The sequence below is a fragment of the Periophthalmus magnuspinnatus genome, chromosome 18 (genome assembly GCF_009829125.3).
Source record: "Periophthalmus magnuspinnatus isolate fPerMag1 chromosome 18, fPerMag1.2.pri, whole genome shotgun sequence".
NCBI lineage: Eukaryota > Metazoa > Chordata > Actinopteri > Gobiiformes > Gobiidae > Periophthalmus > Periophthalmus magnuspinnatus.
Window position 1 is genome coordinate 9,211,424 of NC_047143.1, and position 21,904 is coordinate 9,233,327.

General features: G+C 37.0%; 1 protein-coding gene across 4 annotated transcripts in view; it reads right to left on the reverse strand.

Moving 5' to 3' along the window:
* fxr2 (FMR1 autosomal homolog 2) overlaps positions 1–19,500 on the reverse strand; it is a 43,095-nt gene extending 23,595 nt beyond the window's left edge. For 2 of the 4 annotated variants that reach the window (XM_033983465.2, XM_033983464.2), the window contains exons 1-10: positions 18,834–19,500; positions 13,585–13,637; positions 9,126–9,219; positions 6,982–7,053; positions 6,690–6,719; positions 2,780–2,928; positions 2,609–2,702; positions 2,003–2,119; positions 1,765–1,935; positions 868–946 (exon numbers count right to left, since the gene is read on the reverse strand). In XM_033983465.2, the coding sequence (XP_033839356.1) occupies positions 868–946; positions 1,765–1,935; positions 2,003–2,119; positions 2,609–2,702; positions 2,780–2,928; positions 6,690–6,719; positions 6,982–7,053; positions 9,126–9,219; positions 13,585–13,637; positions 18,834–18,884 (910 nt within the window). In that variant the 5' untranslated portion in view covers positions 18,885–19,500. The remainder of the gene's footprint in view (positions 1–867; positions 947–1,764; positions 1,936–2,002; positions 2,120–2,608; positions 2,703–2,779; positions 2,929–6,689; positions 6,720–6,981; positions 7,054–9,125; positions 9,220–13,584; positions 13,638–18,833) is intronic. The other 2 variants (XM_033983467.2, XM_033983466.2) reach the window with 1 other exon arrangement.
* Between the last annotated feature and the right edge of the window lie 2,404 nt (positions 19,501–21,904).

Genomic DNA, 21,904 nt, shown 5'->3' on the forward strand with positions numbered 1-21,904 from the left:
ATTATATATATATATATATATATATATATATATATATATATATATATATATATATATATATATAGGAATAATTTAAAATAATAATAATTTAACAGTTTTTATCATCTACACCTAATATCATGTTAATAAAGCATGTAAAAATATTAAAAGGGCTAGTACCTGATTTTTTTTTCCCCATGTATCTGAGCAAAATTTGTCTTGCCGCTAATTATCAAGTGTTTTACTGTCCGATAAACAGGAAAAGCATGGTTGGCAGGCTAGTTGTTGTTAGCTTTTGATGGCAAAGTTTTTCTTCATGCTTTATTAAAGCTAATTAAGCAGGTTTTTAGAATGTGTAACCATTTTGATATTATGGTAACTACTTAGTTTAGGGACCACATACTAATTAATAATGAGAAGTAATGAGTACCGGTAGTTAATTAGACCTTTGTTAGTGTCTGAATAAAAATGCTTTATTCTATATGACTGTTTAACCACAGTTCAGCCTATATATTAATATTAATATTATATTATTAATTTATTAATTATTGTTATTGGACATTACCTTAACTATCCTAATATGTATTAATATGTGTTTTTAACTCTACTGAATAAAAATGCTTTATTCTATATGACTGTTTAACCACAGTTCAGCCTATATATTAATATTAATATTATATTATAAATTATTAATGTATTAATTATTGCTATTGGACATTACCTTAACTATCCTAATATGTATTAATATGTGTTCTTAACTCTACTTAATACCTGTAGAACCACTTAGTAACAAACCAATGGCTACTTACTTAGGAGTAATAAATATGTGCTCCTTAATTTAATGTGTTACCAACAATGCAATTGTAAATAACATTGGCTTCAACTCACCAACAAGGTTTCTGGGAACTTGAAAGTAGTCTTCTTTGAACTCAAGGTATTCTCTGGCTTGTTTCACAGCTTCTGGGGTCTACGCAAAAAACAAAGAAAGCAAACAAAGAATAAATCTTAAATAACTAAACATTTTAAATCTTAAATAACTAAACATTTTAAATCTTAAATAACTAAACATTTTAAATCTTAAATAACTAAACATTTTAATGGAGTTTTAATTTCTGTTGAAACATGTAGCCTTTTTGCAGTTTGACCTAAATGGCCCATTTCAGTTTGTGGAATAACAAAGTCTGAAACATGCTTTTAAACCTTGTCCCTGTGGATGTTGGCAGCTTTAATGAATATGTGAAATGCCTTGAGATATCAACAGTGAATAGTAAGTGTCGACGTGGGCAAAATGTGACTTGAAAGCTGGGGGACGCTGTGAAAGTCAACATGTAAAATGAGGGTTTACTTTGGTGCTTTCTGTCAAATTTGGACGTCCTCACACTCACTATGAGATTTTGGCCTTTTGGAATAATGTACCATAAAGTAATTCACAATACATAAAGGGACAGTTAAGTGTGAGATCACAGGAGAGGAGGGCAATATGATAATAAAAATCAATTCATCATCTGCTATTTTGGTGAAATAGACATTTTTTTTAATGCAGCTCTGTGCTCATATATGGTACACCCACTCATCTTAATGGTCAGGGGCCGCTCATATTTCACTAGGAAATACATTGCAAGGTACATTTTATTAAGGTTGACCCATCCTTCAATGCTGCTTGGACAACCTGTTAGGAGTAGTGGGAGTGCCCAGGGACCCATCTCCAGACCTTGAGCTAGATTTGGATGACAAAGTGTGCCCGTGTTTGATCATAGAGCAACACTGCACAGCGGTAGGCCATACCTCTCCGTAAATCCTGAACGTGCAGCTCTCCTCCTCCAGTTCAATGGCTGTGACTCCGGGCACCTTACGGGCTTGCTGAATGTTGGCGCCGTGAGAGCCAATTGCCAGCCCCATCAGGTCTTCTCTGACCCTCACCTCCTCTTGGTATGCTGATGCTAGCTGCTTACTTGTCTGAAAGCACAATGGAAGAAATTTAACGTCACTTTATGGCAAGTATATGCATGTATGCTGTACTTACCTCTAAATGTTTGGTGGCCTCTTCGTTTCTGGACATTAACATGAGTTTGGTTCTGATGCTGCGGAAATGCATGTCACTCAGAAGGGTTGCACGCTTTACTGTGGTTTCATTTGTTGACTGGAAAAAAACAACAGAAATAAGAGCAATGGAATAAAAATACGCCTCTTCTTAGAATTCCATTAAAAAATGCTATCATTTTCAGTTTGAAAGTACCATTTAGCTAATCGATTATTGAGGCCATGGATGAGTGTAGAATGTACCCAAGAATTCAGCTACATAATTTTCCTTAGTTATTGAGGATGATTTCTTGGGCTATGAAATAATATTTTGGTGGAATGATTAAATCACACAGGTGTAGTTATCAGTTACCATGTGGACAATAAAGTGCGTAATTGTGGAGCCAAGCACTAGCAACAACATTTGTCAATATTCAGACATTTCTTTTATCCATTAAAAATGATGAATTGCATATACAGAAATATAGGCCCCTATAACATGGCGAAATTAGGAAATTCTTTCAGTGAATATCAACACCAAAAGCCACCTTCATTCTCTGATCAACCCCCACATAAACATCCTTGTTATACCACACTAATGCACACTCACCAGCACTATGAGTTCATGTGTCTGGGCACTGTAGAAGATGCAGTTAGCTCCGATTGCTTTCCTGAAGTCTTTGTGGATGCTGTCGTTTGCACAGCTGTGGATGAAACAACAATCCATGTGAGGCTCAGTGAGAGGCCAGTAGGGGGCGGTAGCAGTGATGGAAATACTCACATGTCTCGTAGGTCTTCTGGTACAGGGATGGGCACCTTGTGGAAGGAGTTTTTGGACGAGGGACTGTTGGGGTTGACGGGCCGGATACGCTCTGACGTGACGATTTCGTTGTACGTGGCGTCGCATGCGGCGTATTCGATCACGTAGAACTGGAGAGAGGACAGGAAATGTCATAAATGTGTTTTTTGTGATTATGCATAAAATATATTATATGCATAGGTGCAGTCATTGCTCCTTTTGTACCGGAAATCCACTTTTTATCTTAAGCTAAAGTGCATGTGCTTCACAAGCAATTATAGGCATTTATACCAAGTTTACAGATGATATTTTTTTTTTTATTCAAAAGGTACTGTATGCAACTTAAAACCATACTTCGAAATGTTCTCCATGGGCATGAGAATTTTATGCCACTCTACATAGCCTTTTATTTTTCTTTATTTTTAGGCTAAAATGTTGCATAATGTGGCTTTAATATTAATAATTATGACCATATATCACAAAATTTTGCCCCCCCAAAAAAAGAAAAGCATTGTTTTAACTCGTTCAACACAAACCATTTATGTTCAACACAAACCTAATAAATCTGTAGTAAAAAACATAAGTTTAACTAACAGGTATATGTAGTGGGTTTCTGGTACAAATTTAAGGGGAGAAAATAGGGGGAAAAATAAGTGGATAACAGTGTGCGGTGAGTGATAGGACAGACAATGGGGCAGAAAACAGAGCAATTTGACAGATACATTATGTAACTTTTCTGGTGGAGGGTTTGCCACCTGCTCTTCTTCTTGTTATTGCTTTGCCTAGAATGTTCCAAACTATGGAATTGCACTTCAGGCCAAAGTGCAGATCAGATCTGTGGAGAGGAGGCTCCACTCAGTAAGAGTTCATGATTTGCAATGAATTTTTAGCAATTAAACCACCTGCAATTGAATAAATGTAAAACAGGCCATACTGTGGAACATTCCAGGCAAACCAGAAAAGTTACATGGTAGACCTTTAAGTACAAGTGTAATTTGAGCAACATAAAGTAAAGGTTAAAAGTAACTGAATTTAACGCAGTACAAGGCAGGCTGCAATATTCACATAATCGTCATCCATGAAAAAAACACAGACATGCTTTAGTTAACTTATTGACCGATTAACTACTAATTCTGTGTGCCAGCTATATATGTCAGCTATATGGTCTGTGAAAGGTAAAATTATAGAATTATTTTTTAAATTTGAGGAGTAGTCACAATAACAAACTGCTAATGAGTTAGTTTAAAATTAAACTAAAATGGTATAATGAGAGGCTAGCTTGTTTACCTATACCCATGTTGCGGTCTGTGTAATATGTAATGTCTATATTCAAGACAAAATAAAATAATAACAACGACAATTTCTTTTTCAGCAATAATAATTTCATTTCTAATCCTCAGTGATCAGCTAGGGTCTTTAATATCTAAAGATTTACAGCCTCTGTCAAATTTATTCCTCTAGTTTGATCTCAAAAGCACATGCTTTCACTGACAATTTTTTTTTGATGAATGGTAATAATTAAAAGTCTATGGTGCATGGTTAATGAATTTATATTGAAAGTCACTTAAATTGTAAAAAAAAAAAATACATACATATACATATATATATAATATAAATAAATTGGATTAGATTTGAGAAATTCTGTCAATTGAATGTCAAGTACTTGTGGGTTAGTTTTCATTATGTAACACTGTAACCAAAATGTGACAGATGGTTGGGGTGATGGAGATCAGATTACCCTCTCTCACCGCACTTTGTACAGAGTCAGTGGTAAACATCTTCGCTAAAAATTATTAAATGAATATTAAAAGGTTTAAAATGGTATAATTTGGACTGGGTGATCTGACAAAAAAAACCAAAAACCCAATAATAAATAATTCAATAATTAATTAAATAAATAAATATATAATCACAAGTGTTCTCATTGAGCAATCACGATTTCCAACTGAATCTTTTTTTTAATATATATATTATAAACAAATAAATATGGTTTATTCAAGAGTGACTATTTTTGTTTTAAAAAAGGCCCAATTTTTCCCCAGATATTTTGACCTCAAGGGCTGCTATATATAACAATATCAGTCAGCTGTGTACTGTCTGCATCCAGTTACAAAGTGTTTTATTGTCCAGTAATGAAGGAAGTATGCAGCTAGCATGCTAGTTGCTGTAAGCTCTACTATCACGGCAAAACGCCGCACTGGTCTGATCTGAGAGTTGTGAAGACTGCTTAAAAACAAAAAAAACAAAAAATGCGGCACCAGTGAAAAGTTAGGAATGCTAAGAATACATAAGGCAAGTGAGGAATATCTTTGGACCACTGTTTGGCCACAGCTTAAAATGAACTAGTTCTGTATAAATCTGGTACAGTGCCTTTAAATAGCAATTATTAAAATTTCTTCCCCCAAAGTCTTGCACCTGCTCCAAACCATATGCTTTTACTGGCAGAGGATTGGCTATAGCCCTCTCCATTTAAAAGACCCATGCTGATCATTCATGATTAGAAACGATTCAATCTATCTCTATGAAATTTCAATTAACTGCACAGCCTTATGTATACTACAAAGCAAAGTAAGAAGAACGTTGAAGTCTGCTATAGAAATGCAAGCGTGTGAGGTGGTTAGATGAAAGCATGGTCACAGAACAGAATTAAAGTCATCAGTCAGTGCTGGACATTCCTGTGGGCTCTTATCAGGCTGCTCCTAATAACAGCCCACAGTAGAGGCAGTAGCACTGGCCCTCCTCATCCTACTGACCCACAATCCAACCAGACCGAGTCACCAGTCATTCTCAAGACCACGCTACATCCAGTGCAACATGAGCTAGGCCTATTACAACAAGTATAACATGTGTGAAGACTGTCAAGTAGGGCTGCAAGAGTAATCACAACCGAAATATTAGTATCAAGGACTAAAATTTAAAAAATACAAATGTTTGATCTTTCCTCAATAGTTTTGGGATAGATTTGATTTGTAGCAGAACTACTGTGTGTTGAAAATTACGTTCTCTTGTATGAAAGAATCATTAGAATCAAAAGTGAGTTAAATTTTTTGTATTGTAATATTGCAACACCAAATTTAAAGCCACAGTATGTAAGATTTCAGCTACAAAACAGACTAAAATAAAAGTGTGTTTTTTTCAGTTTGGTTGTGTTCATTACACCAAAAAATCTGAAAAACATTTTTTCAGTGAGTAGGCTTGCATCTCTACAAACCTGACTCTTTGGCCTGGAGGAGGGCCTAATCCAGGCCAAATGTTTCTATGGAAATGTTGCACCTTTGCCTATAATATTCCACAGTATGGCATAAAACCTATCTATCTCCATGGGCAATGTAGCAAAGTATGGTTTTAACCTTCCATTTCCATGAAATCATGCCAGCTCCATAAAGTTACATACTGTACCTTTAAATCACAAATGTGAATGTTCGAGATTTGTGAACCGCAAATGCTGCAGGTATTTAAGAAGCAATTTTCTCACGCCAAATAACAAAAGATTACATATAAAAGCTGCTAAACCCTGTGGTTTAGAGCTCTAAAATATGCTCTGAAATTGATGGGATTCTTGTATTAGTTTAGCAGTCTCTGGAGTGCATGTGGATATGTATGAAATCTGAACTTTGAACAGAATGCTACAACTAAAACATAAATCCCAAGTCAATGTTTTTCCAACATTGTTCAGACCTATTGTAAAGCTCTCACAATGTGTAGTACCCCATTTACAATATAAATCCATATTCTTCTCAACCAATGGCTGCCGCTGAATTGTTTGAACCAAGACTAAACCAAACCAAGTCAGGACAGAAAATAAGAAAATAAAAACATTAAATTGGGTTAAACTCGCTTTAATTGCAATCAACAAATTAGTAGACCATTCAAGCGTCTGCGCACTTCTCACCTGCTGACAATTCTTCTCTTTGTTCTTGTTCTGACAATTATCAAAGTAGACTTTTAATGACAAGACTAACTACTTGCACTGCTTTTAGGAACAACCATTATCTTGTATGGTGCTAGATTTGTTTTTAGATTGCCTCCTTGTTTAACCTTGAATTTTTTTGTCATGTTCAATCCTGGTTTATTTTCTGACTACAAATATGAAAACTGTTATATGGAACAATTAGTGAATGATTAAATGTTTTACATCTTTGCTGTACCAAAATAAAATTAAATTCAAATTATTTGTCACTCACCTCCCCTTTCATCATGCGGACGCGGGCCAGCCACCATCCACACGGCTCCTGCTCGTTGGCCCTGGAGTAGACCTGGGTCACAAATACAAAGTTAGAAGGCAGTGGATGACAAAGTTACAAATCAGTCACTTAAAGTGAATGACAGATTTTCATGTTTTTCTAATTATGACATGGTGTGGATAGTACCTGTGATAAATATTGATCATAGTTTATATCTGTTAAGTGAATGTTTGCAGGATAAAAAGTTGAAAAGAAAAGTACAAAAAAAACAGGAAGTAGTGGGGAACTCTAAAACTGAACACCTCTACCCGTTTCAACACGGAAAATTCCATCCAAAATGCAGGGACAATTTACACATGAAATTTAAACTTTCATTCAGGAAAATTAAAGTGTTGTTTATTTTAGTCTAATCATAGCTATTGTGCAATTTAGACAGGTTTTGACCCTAATTACAGTATGGTTGCAAGGTAACAGTTATGGCTGCCCCATGTCCAACCAGGAAGTACATTTTTAAACATCACCTAAATCAAAGGCTCGGTAAGATTTTTAGTAACCTGTCATATGCACTTTGCTCCAATTTGCTCTTTGTTATCATGAGAGTTACTTTACAATGATCTTTTCAGTATGCTTGTTGATCATTTGCATGTTGTGTTGTCATCATTTTAAACACGGTTTAAAATGTCAGAGTTTGTACAATGATTGCTACCCTGTTGACACTTTTGGCTGCTCCCGTTCACAAAAATAGTCTGGAACATTTGCATACGATGAGAACAAACCAGTAAACAAGTCAATTATCAGTAAATACATTTAGATATTGTGGTTAAAAATCTGTTACAATTTTGTTAAGACATGAGGATTCAGAATAAAATGTTTTTTTCACTCTGACCAAGACTTTCTGGGCAGTTGCTTCCATAAGGTTCTCATCTAAAAGGTGTCTTTGCAGTAGACATTATGCTGGGGTAAGCAGCATGTTTGTCTATGGCAGAATGTTCAGCAGTTACGATGGTGATGCAATGAACACATTAGCAGTTGATTTAAACAATACATTTTTAGAAACCTGTGATCAATAGGAGTTCATGGCACCAAAGTTAGATTTTCAACAACAGAAGTGAGTGACTAGCTAAAAAGCTGTTGGCTAATGCTTGCTAGCTTGTAGCAATAATGTTATTTGTGAGGGAGTTGTTCAACAGATGCAAATCAGCTCACCTAGTTCCAACCAAGTCAGTTCTTTATGGTGAAATTGGGCCTCAGATTAAAGTCTCACTTGACTAAGAGATTCAAACAGAGCAGTGCATCTTGATAGCTTTACCCATCCTCTAGGGAATATTGATGACATTAACTGCAAAGTATCAATTGGATCCTTTTTTTTGGACAAAATACAATATCCTGTATTTGACAATACCATGTATATAGTAAAGGGCATTTAACAGAACTAGGAGAAATAAAGAGTAGGTACATCCTAAAGGTTTAAATTGTAACTGACTGCCACAGTTGATATTGGATTACTGCACACATTGCTGCCATTATTTGATATCCTCTGACAGCCCTCTACAAGTGTCTCTACAACAAAGTAAAAACAAGCCATAGTCACTAAGGGATGAGTTAGCATCAATGTTAAATTAATAACCTTTTCCAATGATCAAACTAACCACTACGAGTAACAATAATACAGGAAGAATGCAGCAGTCATGTCAACCATTGGTTCTTTAACGTCGTACCCTTTATAACGGAAATTATGAATGAATATTCTTAAAAGCTCAAAGCAGCACTGACATACCAATTGTTTACTCATTATCAATTTGCCAATGTTAAAAATGAAAGGTGGACTTCATCCTGGTGAAAGGCCCAGGAACTGCCAGTCTCCATGGAGATGTTATGACTTTGCAGGGAATGTTTCACAGTCATTAAACTTATCAATCTCAATATCTGTTATACTCTATAATGATGTGCATGTGAGTTTTGTGTTATTCTGGCAATACCTCCATTATCCGATTCAAATTCTACTAATACAACTCTCACCCCTCTCCATAGAAAAAGGTACAACTGAGATGAACCCAAAGTCAGTAGTTCATGGATGACTGTAAAGCCACACAGTGGAGCCTTGTCTGATAGAGGTGTTACACAGTGCCATCTCCTAGACTTACCTCCACCTCGTCCCCTTCGCCGATGTCCTTGTGGTAGTCTGCTGGAGGAGGCAACCGCACGTCACTGAAGGGCAGCTGTCGTTCAGGCTGCCAGCTGACGGACACAATACAACAGATCATTTACACATCTGGGAAATTATTAGTATGTATGACAGGTTTTCATGTTTTTCTAATTATGACTTGGTTTGGTGGGATAGTACCTGTGGTAAATATTTATCATAGTTTATATCAGTTAAGTGGCAGTTTGTGGAAAAAAGTTTAGTAGAAAAATACAAGAAGCAGCAGTATCTTCTAAAATGGAATACCTTTAACTATGTCATTACACTGATAACTCCGTCCAAAATGCAATACAATTCAGTTCAGGTAGGAGATCACATTTTTGACCCACTAAACATCAATTAAAACTCCTGAAACCGGGTATGGAATTGTCTGGTGAAAAATTCAATAAAATGGCAATGGCGGGATTGTCCGACCTGACTTAACAACGCCACCCTCTAAGGCAAACACGACAGACAAATTTTGGTGTAGGCAAATGAAATGTGGAACAGTGAGAGAACAATGAGACAAGCAAAAAGTTGACTTGGTGCACAGCCCTATGATGAACAGGAAGTCGGCCATACTGGCTCAAAAATCTGTCACTGTTTTGACTGCGTGTTTATAAAATGTAGTCAGAGATGCTCCTTAGAGCTTGTCCCTAGCATGCCGATGATAAACACCTTAATGCCCTGTTTTTTCAATGACTTCTCACATCCACAGGCATTGACCTAGAGAGCTCAGATTTGAGTCATAATTGTGTGAACCTGGCCTGAATGTTAAAGGACTATGAAGTGTAATAAGACTAAACACTATAGAATCCCCTTCCATAGACATGGAATGTTAATATTATTGGATTTGTACAAAATTTGGGGATCACATTTTTTGCATGAGAAGATGCAAAAAAAAAAGTCTATTATTGATATGGGGCATTTTTCATGGGTGGTCAGCAGGGGTGCAAAGACTCCTAAAAATGGTATTATTAAAAAAAATAAAATAAAATTACATGCACATACTTGGTCTGACCATAATACAATTTGACTGCTACTGATAACACTGATATGTCAAACACAAACATCAGTGCTTTATTGCCACCTAGGAATTTCCAATGGGGAGAAAAAAAATCCTTCGACATTACTTCGTGAAATTAAGGTTTTTCACTTATGTGCTCCTGATTGTAAAAGTTAACGACCTATGGCCTATTTTACAGTTTGGTTCGCATTTGAGAGGACAATGAGCGTCTCACTCAAATCACTCAATATGTCAAAGTAATTTCTTCCTTTCTAAATACTTTGCAAACAATTATTTTATGAGACCTTGATTAGAAAAGTCAATGACACCTATATCCAAGTTCTTGCAGTTTTGCCTCTATAATCATGAACGTTTGAGTTTTAAGGGTACACTATGTAACTTTTCTGTTGGAGGGTCTGTTTTCACTGGCTGCTAGTGATTACATATGTCAAACCAGTTTATCAGTGCTAGAGCATCACCTACAATGGGGAGAAAAAAAATTACTTAGACATTAGAGAAACTTTGCAGAAAATTCTGTTGCATGATACTAATCATAAAAGTCAATGAAACCTATGCCCCAGATTTTATAGTTTTGCCAGTAATCATTTTTGAATTTTAAAAGTACATTATGCAACTTTTCTGTTGGAGGGTCAGTTTTCACACACATTTTTAGTCTGACTGTGTAGAAATTTGAATCACTTTTACACTGGCTGCCACCAATTCCCATAGATTTGGTGGCACAATTATTTTTTATAGTTTAATCTCATTCAATTTGTGGAGTATAAATGTCACTTGCTTTGGTCAGTGTAGTCTCTTTTATACGTTTATAATAATATAACCTCCTAGGACCTGGCGTCCACATATGTGGACAACACATTTTGGGTTGTCTAGGCCACAATGCAAACTTTTAGAAGAATAACAGCATACAAGAACAGCAACAATGTGAATATAGAAAATTAGAAATTTTGAATTTAGAAACATTTTAAGAGTATGTTTAGAATATTAAAAAAAACTAAACTTTTTTTCTGAAGGCACATGTCTTCCTGCTCCTGTCAGCAGCACTTCACATGAGCCACATTGTTCCAAGAGGCACAATTGTTATTTCTGATTTTGTTTTTACATTCAGGACAAATGTTGCTGTGTTCAGGGTCTTAATAAATAGTTTTTGCAAATCATTACTCAAATGTTTTATCAAAATGATTAAAATGTCCACATATGAGGACATTCGTTTTACATCACTTTTCTCAGAAACTACATAATGTAAAAAGACAATTCATTGTATTTACACTCATCAGGTCCCAGTAAGCCCAAATAACAAAGAGAAATTAATAGAGCATGTCATGCAAGAGCTCGGGTCTTAGGAGGATAATGAGCAACAACATAATTTTGTTAAGCTAATATAATCCAGGTTGTTTTTAGACTATGGGGGGCCACCATAGTCTCTTGTATTAATGGGAAATATTGTAAAGATGTTGTTATTCACTTTTATTAGTCTAATCTTAACCATTGTGTAAATTAAACAAGCTTTGACCCTTCTTTACAGTATGGTTGCTAGAGAACAGTTATGGAATTACACATGCCATATCTGCTGCTCATTTCCAACAAAAAATCTTGCCTAGTTTTTTAAATTTTGGTGGAAGGTTACAGTTATGCAAATAACTTGCTTGTTTTACTGAAATGTGCAGCCTAATCTGTCATATGCACTTTAAATAGCAATATCAGTGCTGCACAAGACCTCATGATGGTAAAATTGGTACGTTTCATTAGGCCTAAGGAGGAAACTCAAAGAAGTGTGACAGCGAAGATGTGTGAGCGTCTTGTGCTCACTCATCTTCAGAGGAATCTAAACAGTGCTGTGAAATCTTGACTTTGAAAAGGTGAAATTTGACGGCAGTACAAGAACCTGTCATTTGAATTTTGATGTGAGGGTTATTTATGAATGGTGTGTTTTATGTGTGACAAAGAAGATGTTGATTAAACATTTCTCACAAGAAAGTAATGCTTGCTGTACAATGAGTGAGGAGAACAATTAGCCAATTTTCATTAAGAATAAACCAGCTCACGGCTCACTTTTTTTTTTGCTAAATGATATCAAGAAAGATCATTCCTATTTGGTTTTCGGATTCTAGAATGTGATGATGTTGTACTTCCAGATTGGGGGCAAAAAAACAAACATTTTTTCCTACTGATTACATTGTACTTTGCCATTAAATATCTCAAATGTTGAACTTAATAATTTCCTTCAGTGACAAGATCCAAGAACTCACTATTACAAAATATATCTGCATTTTAACAATATTGATTTTAACTGCTTCCCATCTACTTTAATGTTATTGGCCTATATAATGTCATCTGAAACCAAGCAATTGCCAGAGTAATTGTATTTATATGCTGTGCCAGCCCCCCACTGCCAGCTCAGTCCGTATTCTCCTGGCCTACATCATAACATAGCTAGACTGGACAAGACTAGACTGTACAATATTATACCTGTGTTTTGCGGGTTCATGTCTCCAAGTGCCGGGTTCTGTACTGATGGTCAAATAAACTTCTCCTGTAAGAACTCTCACGTCTCTTCCAACTCTCAAGCTACTTCAATTGATTCTACAACTATGTTTTGCAAATCAAGGAAATTAATTTAACATAAAGCCTGAAAATTAAATACTTGAGTCAGTAGTGTTCTGTCTCAACAGTGAGGGCCAGCCTCAAGTAAATTAAATTTCGCTTTTATTTTTCCCATAAACTTTATCCCTTGCAAGCTTTCAAACATTAAATATAATCTGCTACAGTGTGTGGTAACTAATGACTACAAGACCTATAAGATTTATTTAAAATCGGTTTCTGAAATATTAGAAACTGCCAAGTTAGGAAAACATTTTGCCAAAGTTTTAAGTTCTAAATGTGATTTTTGGACTGAAAATCATGTTATGGGTTTTAGTTACTACATAGCTGGTTAGCCTCCATCGTGCCTTTCAACTCTTATTTTTCCCCACAGACTTTTAAAAAATTGAAATATTAAATGGTAAATTTACTTTTACGACCATACTGAGCTTCAAAGTGGTCGAGACTACACTAAAGAGACTTATGAAATTTACCAGTCAATTCATTTTATTTCATCTTATCAAACTCAAAAGCTAGCTACCTTTTCACCATGTGCTCTAGGGCACAGGGCCGCATGGATTGGGAAGGACCCCTCTTGAAATGGACTCTCCCTCCCCCTCGGGCGCACATACCTTAGAGGGACTATTTTTGGGACACACTAGTGGAGCAGATAAAACCGGGGGGGGCAAAGGGACAGGAGGCGTAGTTTAGGAGACACGTAAAGGGAGGACATGTACGGACAGCTGGGTGCCAAACAGGTGACACTGGCCTTCCAAATCAGGCGTCACTGGGCCCATCGCGGAGAGAGGACACTTACTTGTTTTCAAAGACAATCGTGAGGGAGTCGTCATGGACATCTTTGATATAACCCTGAAGGGAAAGCACACAAACGAGTTTTAGTCAGTTTCCGGAAAGAGGTTTTTGATTTTATTGACCCCTACTAAATGCATTACTAGGAGCAATATCTATAAATAAGCAAGATGAAGAAAACCTTTTAAATATACTGCTCACTGCTGCATTCAAATGTATAATATTGAGACAATGGTGGCACAAGTGATCATTTTATGTAGTACAATTAATAGAGTACAAATGTCACTCATTGCCTCTACTGATCAAGACATATATTTACTTCTATATGTTTATGGCAATATGACAAGCATAAAGTATAATTTCACCTTTTTTTTGTTTTAGACTGTGGGAGGCCACCATAGCCTCCTCTATAAATAGGAAAGACTGGTGTAGCTAATACATGTTATATTGGCACTTTTCCTTAAAGATATGAAAAGACTTTTATTCACCTTATTTTACTGTTCAAAGAATTAAAATAAGGTAACATATGACAAAGAAGGCCTGTGATAAGGGCCCAGTTTTTGGGCAGGTTTTCATGTCAAATTATTGCTTGTTTTGGTTGGATAGTACCTGTGGTCAATATTGATCATAGTTTTATATCAGTCAAGTGGCAGTTTATGAGGAAATATTGACAGAAAAAAAAACTAAATTCCAAATTATGTCAACTACATTTTAGTGAAATGTGTAGTGTAACTGGTCATGCCCACTTTAAACTACATGTTTAAATAATATGTGAATCTAGGATGTGAGGGAGCAGGAATGAGAGCATCTCAGGCTGTTTGGGAACACATTTTCTGGCTGTGAAATCAGTGATGAGGATGCTCCTGACTGCGCAGGCAGCTTACACAGACAAAATAACAAGATCTATGAATTAGAAGATAAAATCATAAGGATCATTTAAAGGTATCCTGTATCCAATTTGTGGTATGTATTTGAGCAAAATGTGTCTTGTTTGAGTACAGATATAATGTATAAGAAGCTCTTGAGTTCAAAATAAGTCTGCTGTGTGCTGTATGCATCCAATTATAAAGTGTTTTATTGTCCGAAAATCATGAAGTTTGCCGTTAGCATAATCGTAGTTGATATTATCGTGATGGCAAAACTGGTCTGTGAAACATGCTTAGAAACTAATTGGGGTGAATTATTAGGAATCTCAGAATGAATAAAGCAAGTGAGGAATAACCACTGCAAACTATTTAAAATTAAACTAAGTTCTGTTTTTCCACAGTTTTAAGATAAAAGTAAAAATCTGGGGAGGGCGAGTGTTAAGTGAGCTCTAAACTTGACCGCTTCCCCAGCACTGGGCTGTGACAGGGTGGACGGTTGGGGGGGGCGAAGGATATGTGTAACACAGCCTTAAATGGGACATCTATAGAAGTGTGCTTACTACTACTACACGTACACATGCCACTTATGCAATCAAGCAGGCAGAATAGGTATGAGTTTTAAAGGTTCTAAATGACACAACATTGACTCTTGTGTGCTTTAAGGCATGTTATAATGTTACCTCCTCAAAAACATACCCGAGTTGTTTTTTGTTTCATTCATACATGTCTGTATAATCCTTTACTATTAGTCTGTCTACATCTTCAAAGCTCAAAATGCTCTGTTGTCATGAAGCGGTAGTTTTAGTTAACAGCTACCCTTTATCTTTTGATAATTTCAGCCCTGGAACTGCCAGTCTCTACTGAATAAATGATTCTGGTGAAAGCATATGGAGTTTGAAAACACAGTTGAGCACTCCCTGTGTTACCACATGACATCACAAGGTGGAACAGTGCATTTGAGAGAAAAACTCACCCTAAATAAGCAGAATTTGTGTTTAACATGTGCTAATGAAACAAAACACAATTCCAGGGATGTTTTTGATGAAGAAGCAACATTACAGCATAGATCAGAAAATGTTGTCGTATGGGCCCTTTTAATTACAATTTGACTAATCGGATTCTCAATAAAAAGAAGTCTCCATAAAAATTAATGATTTAATTTAGATGGTGAGTGGCATTTTTAATATATTGAATTTCTATTAAGCTTTAACACTGGAGTTTTATACCCCGTTTCTTTGTGTATTTTGTAATCAACATACAGGCAAGAAAAACTGGGAGTTTCCCTGTGTATGAATAAATGTTAATAAAAAATGAAAAAGTGTTTGAATACTGGAATTCATCTCTAAATAATAAAAAAATTCTGTTATTAGATTTTTCCAAAAATATTCAGAAAACACTGAGTCTCCCGTGGCAAAACAAAAACTTTTTTTTGTCTTTTAATCATCTATAATTTGCTATTTTCATCTACAATTGGCTATATTTTGCATTGTTAGGGGATAAAAGCAGATGTGGGTAGTACTCAGTTACATTTGCTTGAGTAACCTTTTAAAGAAATTTGACTTTTTGTGCAGCATACTCTTGCTCCTACTTGAGTAATATTGAAGTAACAGTACTTTGCATGTGACAAACGCTTCATGTTGACAATATGAAATTATTTGAACATTTGCATTTCTTGTAAAGCTCCTTTAGATATGTCGTTTCTCATTTTTGTGTCTATGCTTTGAAAATACTAGATTTTGTGCATTATGTAATTTAATGTTTTGTCCTTCTAAATATATTAACTTTAAATTAAGAATCAGATGGCACATCCCGACAGTCACTCCAAGTTACTCTGGAGTAATTTCTTGTACCTATACTTTTGACTTGTTTGAGTAAAAAAGTTTTTTCTCTGGCTAAAATCAATAATAGACATTAAATCAGCCATTAATAAACAATCAAATGTGTTCTTATTGTTCTCTGCAATATTTCCAAAATGTTTACTAAAGGCACAGCTTCTAGTACAACCCCTAGTATCAACAGAACTGACAAGCAAACTGCTTCAACGAAGTTCCACATAGTTGCTTTACACAGCTGCGTATTCTTGATGCATCAGACTGAGCAGCACTTGTAAGGGCACTCTGTGGTCATAGGTCACCTGACACAGTGCAACAGGCTACACCTCAAAAGGCGGGTGGACAGGTGACACAGTGCTAGGCAACCCCACACACCAAATGCTTCGTCAGCCATGTGCTCATCTAGCTTTACTACTCTTACAATCCAATTATTTTTAAGGATGCTAGATTAATCGCAATGAAATAGAATAGACGCAGTTAGCAAATCGGAAAGGCTGCAATTTTTCCAAGTACCATAGTTACCTCCAAAAACAACTAAATCCCCTATCTTAGTCTGTGCAAAAACTTCTAACCCTGTAGTTTACAATGGTAAAAGTTTTCATATTTTAGTCTGTTTAAATGTGAAATTTGAACAGAATCCTGATATTAAAACATAAATGGCAAACCTAAAATGGCAATGCTTGTCTGAATAATCACAATTAGATCTTTTTCCCAAATTGTTCATCCATATTGTTGTTTTGAAAACTGCATTCTCCCATTAAGTTGCTTGGATTGACAGTTAAAATCAATTCGGACTACTATGCTAGCAGGTTAGTGAGAAACATAAGCATCCCAATAGGATTAGGAAATTCATACTAACAAGTCAAGTAAGAAAATATTATGCATTGCAGACTATTGTGATTTCTAAAACACAACTTTAACATAATTCTGACAAAGGAAATCTTTTAGTCAAACTTTGTCTAAATTAAATTAAACTCAATATGAAAATTAAAGACAAATTTGGCCTGAAGTAGGAAAAGCAAGACATTTTGATAACAACAAATTTGGGAGGAAAAATTATGATGGACCAAAGATTATCCATATTTCTAAACAATATTTTTGCAATATATGGTGCAACCCCAAAGACTAAGTTAGTTGAGGTACACTAGAATCACAATTTGCATGTCACACTATGTTATCTGGGCTATTTTCAAAGAGCTCCACCTCGGCAGGGACGCAACATTTGATGTGTCATGTCTGTCACCAGGCCTGCAAAGCAAGGGTGCAAGATAATGGAGGTAACAGAGGAATGGAAAGTGTTCATTCAGGCCAGAGCAAGTGTCACCCTGTAAACCAGCGCGACAGGTGAGCGGGCAGAGGGGTAAATATAGGCCCGTCTATAACCCCCCATGTACGCAGAGGGAGAGTTGTGTGGTCTGCTAATGGTGACAGCGCCGACAGAGGAGACACATGCTGCTGGGCATAAGGGATCAAACAGACAATTACTGAATAAAGGCGAAGAGCATGGACAGGGCCAGTATATGATATAAACAGTATAAGACGCAGAGTCTTATTCCAGTTAGGGTCCCAAAATGTCTCAATGTTTGAACTTTTTTTTATACAAAGCTGTTCTGTTCTTACTTGAGGGATAGATAACAGCTACATAACACATTTGGATTAGTTTTGTCTTATTTTATTTCAGTTTTAAGGAAATAAATGCAGTTTTCAGTCTCGGTACTGCTATCAGTTAATATCGCTAAAGCTATAGTATCAGAATCTGTATATGAATTGAAAAAGATGGATCGGTGCATCCCTAATCCCAGTCAGAGTGGATCATTTGATATAGGAGCCTTTTAAAGTCAAGTAAAACCACACTTTTACAGTCTACAGTTGCAGCAGTGTTTGTCAGACTAATGTATGCTACTATTTATTGTAATAAATAAATAAATATATGAAGTGATAACCCAGCCCTCAGTGCTCCACTCTTAAGTTAGGTTTGTGGGTGTTAGAGTAACGCTTTCATTGAAAAGAAACCGAAAGTGTGCTGAGAGAAGCCCTTTCCTGTTGAGGAATCTGGACAAACTAAAGATGCTGTGCTGGGAGTGGGGCCACAGCGTGGTCTCAGGTATAACAATGAGCCGGGAGCTGTGATTGAGCAGCTCATAATAGTGTGCGCAGAGCAGAGGCAGACCAGGGACTGTCTAACAGCTGTCTGCTGCTCCTCCAATACTCTACTCCAGACAAAGCATCGTGGTAGTGTGTTAACGTATCAATATACAGGGAAAAATAGGAACCTTTCCCAGTAAAGTGACCCTCATACGACACTAGGGTACAAGAAATATTAAATATACGCAACAGACCGGGATGAGAAGTGCTGCTAGCTTAGAGCTAGCTGAAGCTAGCAGCCACCCTCAACGGCCATCCCTGAAGAACGCCACAGCAGCGCAGTGTGCCCGGGGCAGAGCTGTGCACAACGCAGGCTTAATCCGCTGCATAGTCCCAGATGACATGATTCACGGTTTTATCATGAACTGAACTTTAGTTAGGCTTAAATAAAAGTACGACTGTAGGCAGGTTACCTTGTAGAAGGCCCCATTGGAGCCGCGCACTTCCACGGCCAGCCCGTCCATGCCTGTCGGTGTCTCCGCTCGGCCGTGCTTCTCTAGGACCGTTGTGACTCCCTGTGAGTCCGGTAGCGCTGCCACCCCCAGCTTTCCCGGCCCTTCGCCGTTCTCCGGCCGCTTGTGGATTTCCAGTGTTTCGGGTGGAGGGGCAGGGGCAGAGGTGAAGGGGTTGGGGAGATGGGTGTGATGGTGTCAACTAACGCAACGCAGACGCCGTATCCAGGCGCACCGGACCTCCGCTGTTTGTTTGTCTGAACGTGGACTGATCCACTACTACAAGCAACGGTCAAGCATCGATGGAGCTAATGATGCTACGGCACAGAGCGCTAGCTGATGGGTAATTAGCTGGGAGGCTAACTGTTCACAACACCTTGATCCGTCAGTGTTCAAGGATGCTAACTGGCTAGTAGTAGATGGAAAGAACGGCAGCGTTTGTTGAATATGCCTGTGGCGCAGTTGTGGCGTGAAATAGTATCACATAAGTTGTCACCGGGAGTCGTCTCTTCAGTCGGTGGTGCAAAAGACTTGACGTTGTTTCTCTGAAAAAGGCGTAGTGATGCACTACCACCCGGCGACTCCTTACTCCAACTACCCGTCCCCTCAAACACGCGATAGAGTGAATCAGAGAGGGACTGAATGACCTCCAACGCACCGCCCCTCTTCGCACAGACCCGCCCGCCTGCACATACCGGCCTCTCACTGGTCATGGGCTCCGACACTCAATTTGATCTACACATAATTGGTGCATCAAGTGAGGGCTGGCCTGTGAGCCTGTCCAGTAGAAACAGGAGAGTCCCATCCATGTACAATCCATTGGTGTGATTGGGCGTCAATTATAAAGTTCCGCAAACTGACTGGCTCCCATCGCCAATTTTGCCCACTCATTGATGAGTGAGAACCACCACAACCATTGTGTAAACATACAAGTAGTAAATAAAAGTTAGGCCAGTGTTTTATATTCTACACAGCAGGTTACATCACTGCCTCAGAGAATTCATGTGGTGTAAGTTAGGAAATTGTTGTACTGCAGACATAGGTTTGTGCCCTCTTTTTTATAAGATATATAAATTGAAATATTTATTAATAATGTCATATTAATCAAAAACAACAAAAAACAAAACAGTAAGGTGTATATTAAGAAACACTTCGGCACCGAAACATTTAGGCATTTAAAGCATTTTCTATAGCCAAAAAACAAAAACTGTCCTATTGCTCTGTTACCACTTCATTCACTAGATTTACCCTCCCAAACATCAGACTTCTCACATGCAACACTGTCCATCATTCTCATTCCACATTTTAATGCATGAGTATTCAATTCTGTCCACATTTTTGTTAGCCAGGCACATGTAACCACTCCAGTACTTATTACTTCACTTTGGGGTGAACTAAAGCACTCCAGGAGCAGCACGCCTGTCATCCAGATATGGCCAGGGACTGCAGGACTCAAACAGCTGAGAGGAGAACACATGTGAGGTCAGAGGTGAGAGCAGAGGGATGACACTCCACAGAAATACTCATACGGGCTTCCCCTATAATGCTGCCTTTTCCGAGCTGTCCTTTTTAAAAACATATCTATATCATGATTACAATTTTTGTAATGACAAATGAATGACCAAAGAAAGCATAATAGTATTTTTGACTATCAAGTACTGTATGTAGTCTAGTAAGACGTAGCAAGTTAAGCAACAATGGTAGTAGTATAGTAGTGTTTTTATAGTATTAAACCCAACTAAGTAGCAAGTAGGTGTAGGACTGGGCATGACCAGTAGCCTAGGGCAGGGCTGTCCAAACTACGGCCCAGCGGCCTTCAGACCAATTTTTGTTGGCCGTCATGCCTCCTCCTAAACTGGCCCAATTGATCAGGAAGTACGTTTTACTCCAAACTGAAGAGATTCTACCTTTATAACCTGAATAAAATCACATTGCATTGTGACAGAGTTAAAAATAATCTTTCAAGTCTTATTAACGGTACAATAGTTCTGTCAAACCTGTGTTGAATGCATCATTTAAGGTCCCTGTATCGACACTGCTTTGTGGCCCTCCACTTCAAATATGTTTCAGTATGCGGCCCTCAGTGAAAAAAGTTTGGACACCCCTGGCCTAGGGTGACCAGACGTTCCTATTTACCTGGGATAGTACCAGTTTTGGGCCCTGTGTACCCTGTCCCTGCAGATTTATCCAAAACCACTGATCTGTCCCAGTTTCATTCAAGAAATGTATCCCTATTTTTGACCAATCTGATCCATGCCAACAGTAAACGGGGCAATATATTGTCATATGTATTCTAAATATATTCAATTTATTGCAATGTATTCTAAAAATGTATTTTGATTACATCTTTAGGTAGCCTCTAATACACTGTTCTGGCAACTGAAGAAAGCTGAATTAGTATTAGTCGTTACAGTTTATCAAATTCATAAGTACAACTACTATTTTCCTCAACTCGCTTTTACAAAATATATTCTTATAACATATCTACTTCACTTTCAGAAATTCTACCATAACTGTACAGTTAGGTGTCAATTAAACAGAGGTGAGTAGTACTACTAACTTGTAAATCTTAGAATAGTTTTCAGACTGCATACTTTTGCTTCTACTATTTGAGTAATATGTTTGTAACTCTATTCTTTAGTAAAGGTTTTGGTTACTTTTCCCACTGTGAATAAGTCTACGAGTGACAAAACCTTCTGAACATTTGAACAATGACTTGAGCCTTTGTATTTTTTGTACTGGTCCTTCAGATATGATTTAGTTTTTCTGATTTTTGAGGAACATATATCCTTTGAAAATATAAGATTTTGTGAATTATGTAATGTTTTGACCTTTCAATGAAATTAACTTCAAAATATAAATCACATGTTGCATCCTGACAGCTACTCTTACTTGAGTAGTAGTTTACCCCACTAGTTCTACTTTTTAAAAAGTACTTTTTTGCAGTACTACTTCTATTATTATTATTATTATTATTATTATTATTATTATTATTATTATTATTATTATTATTATTATTATTATTATTATCA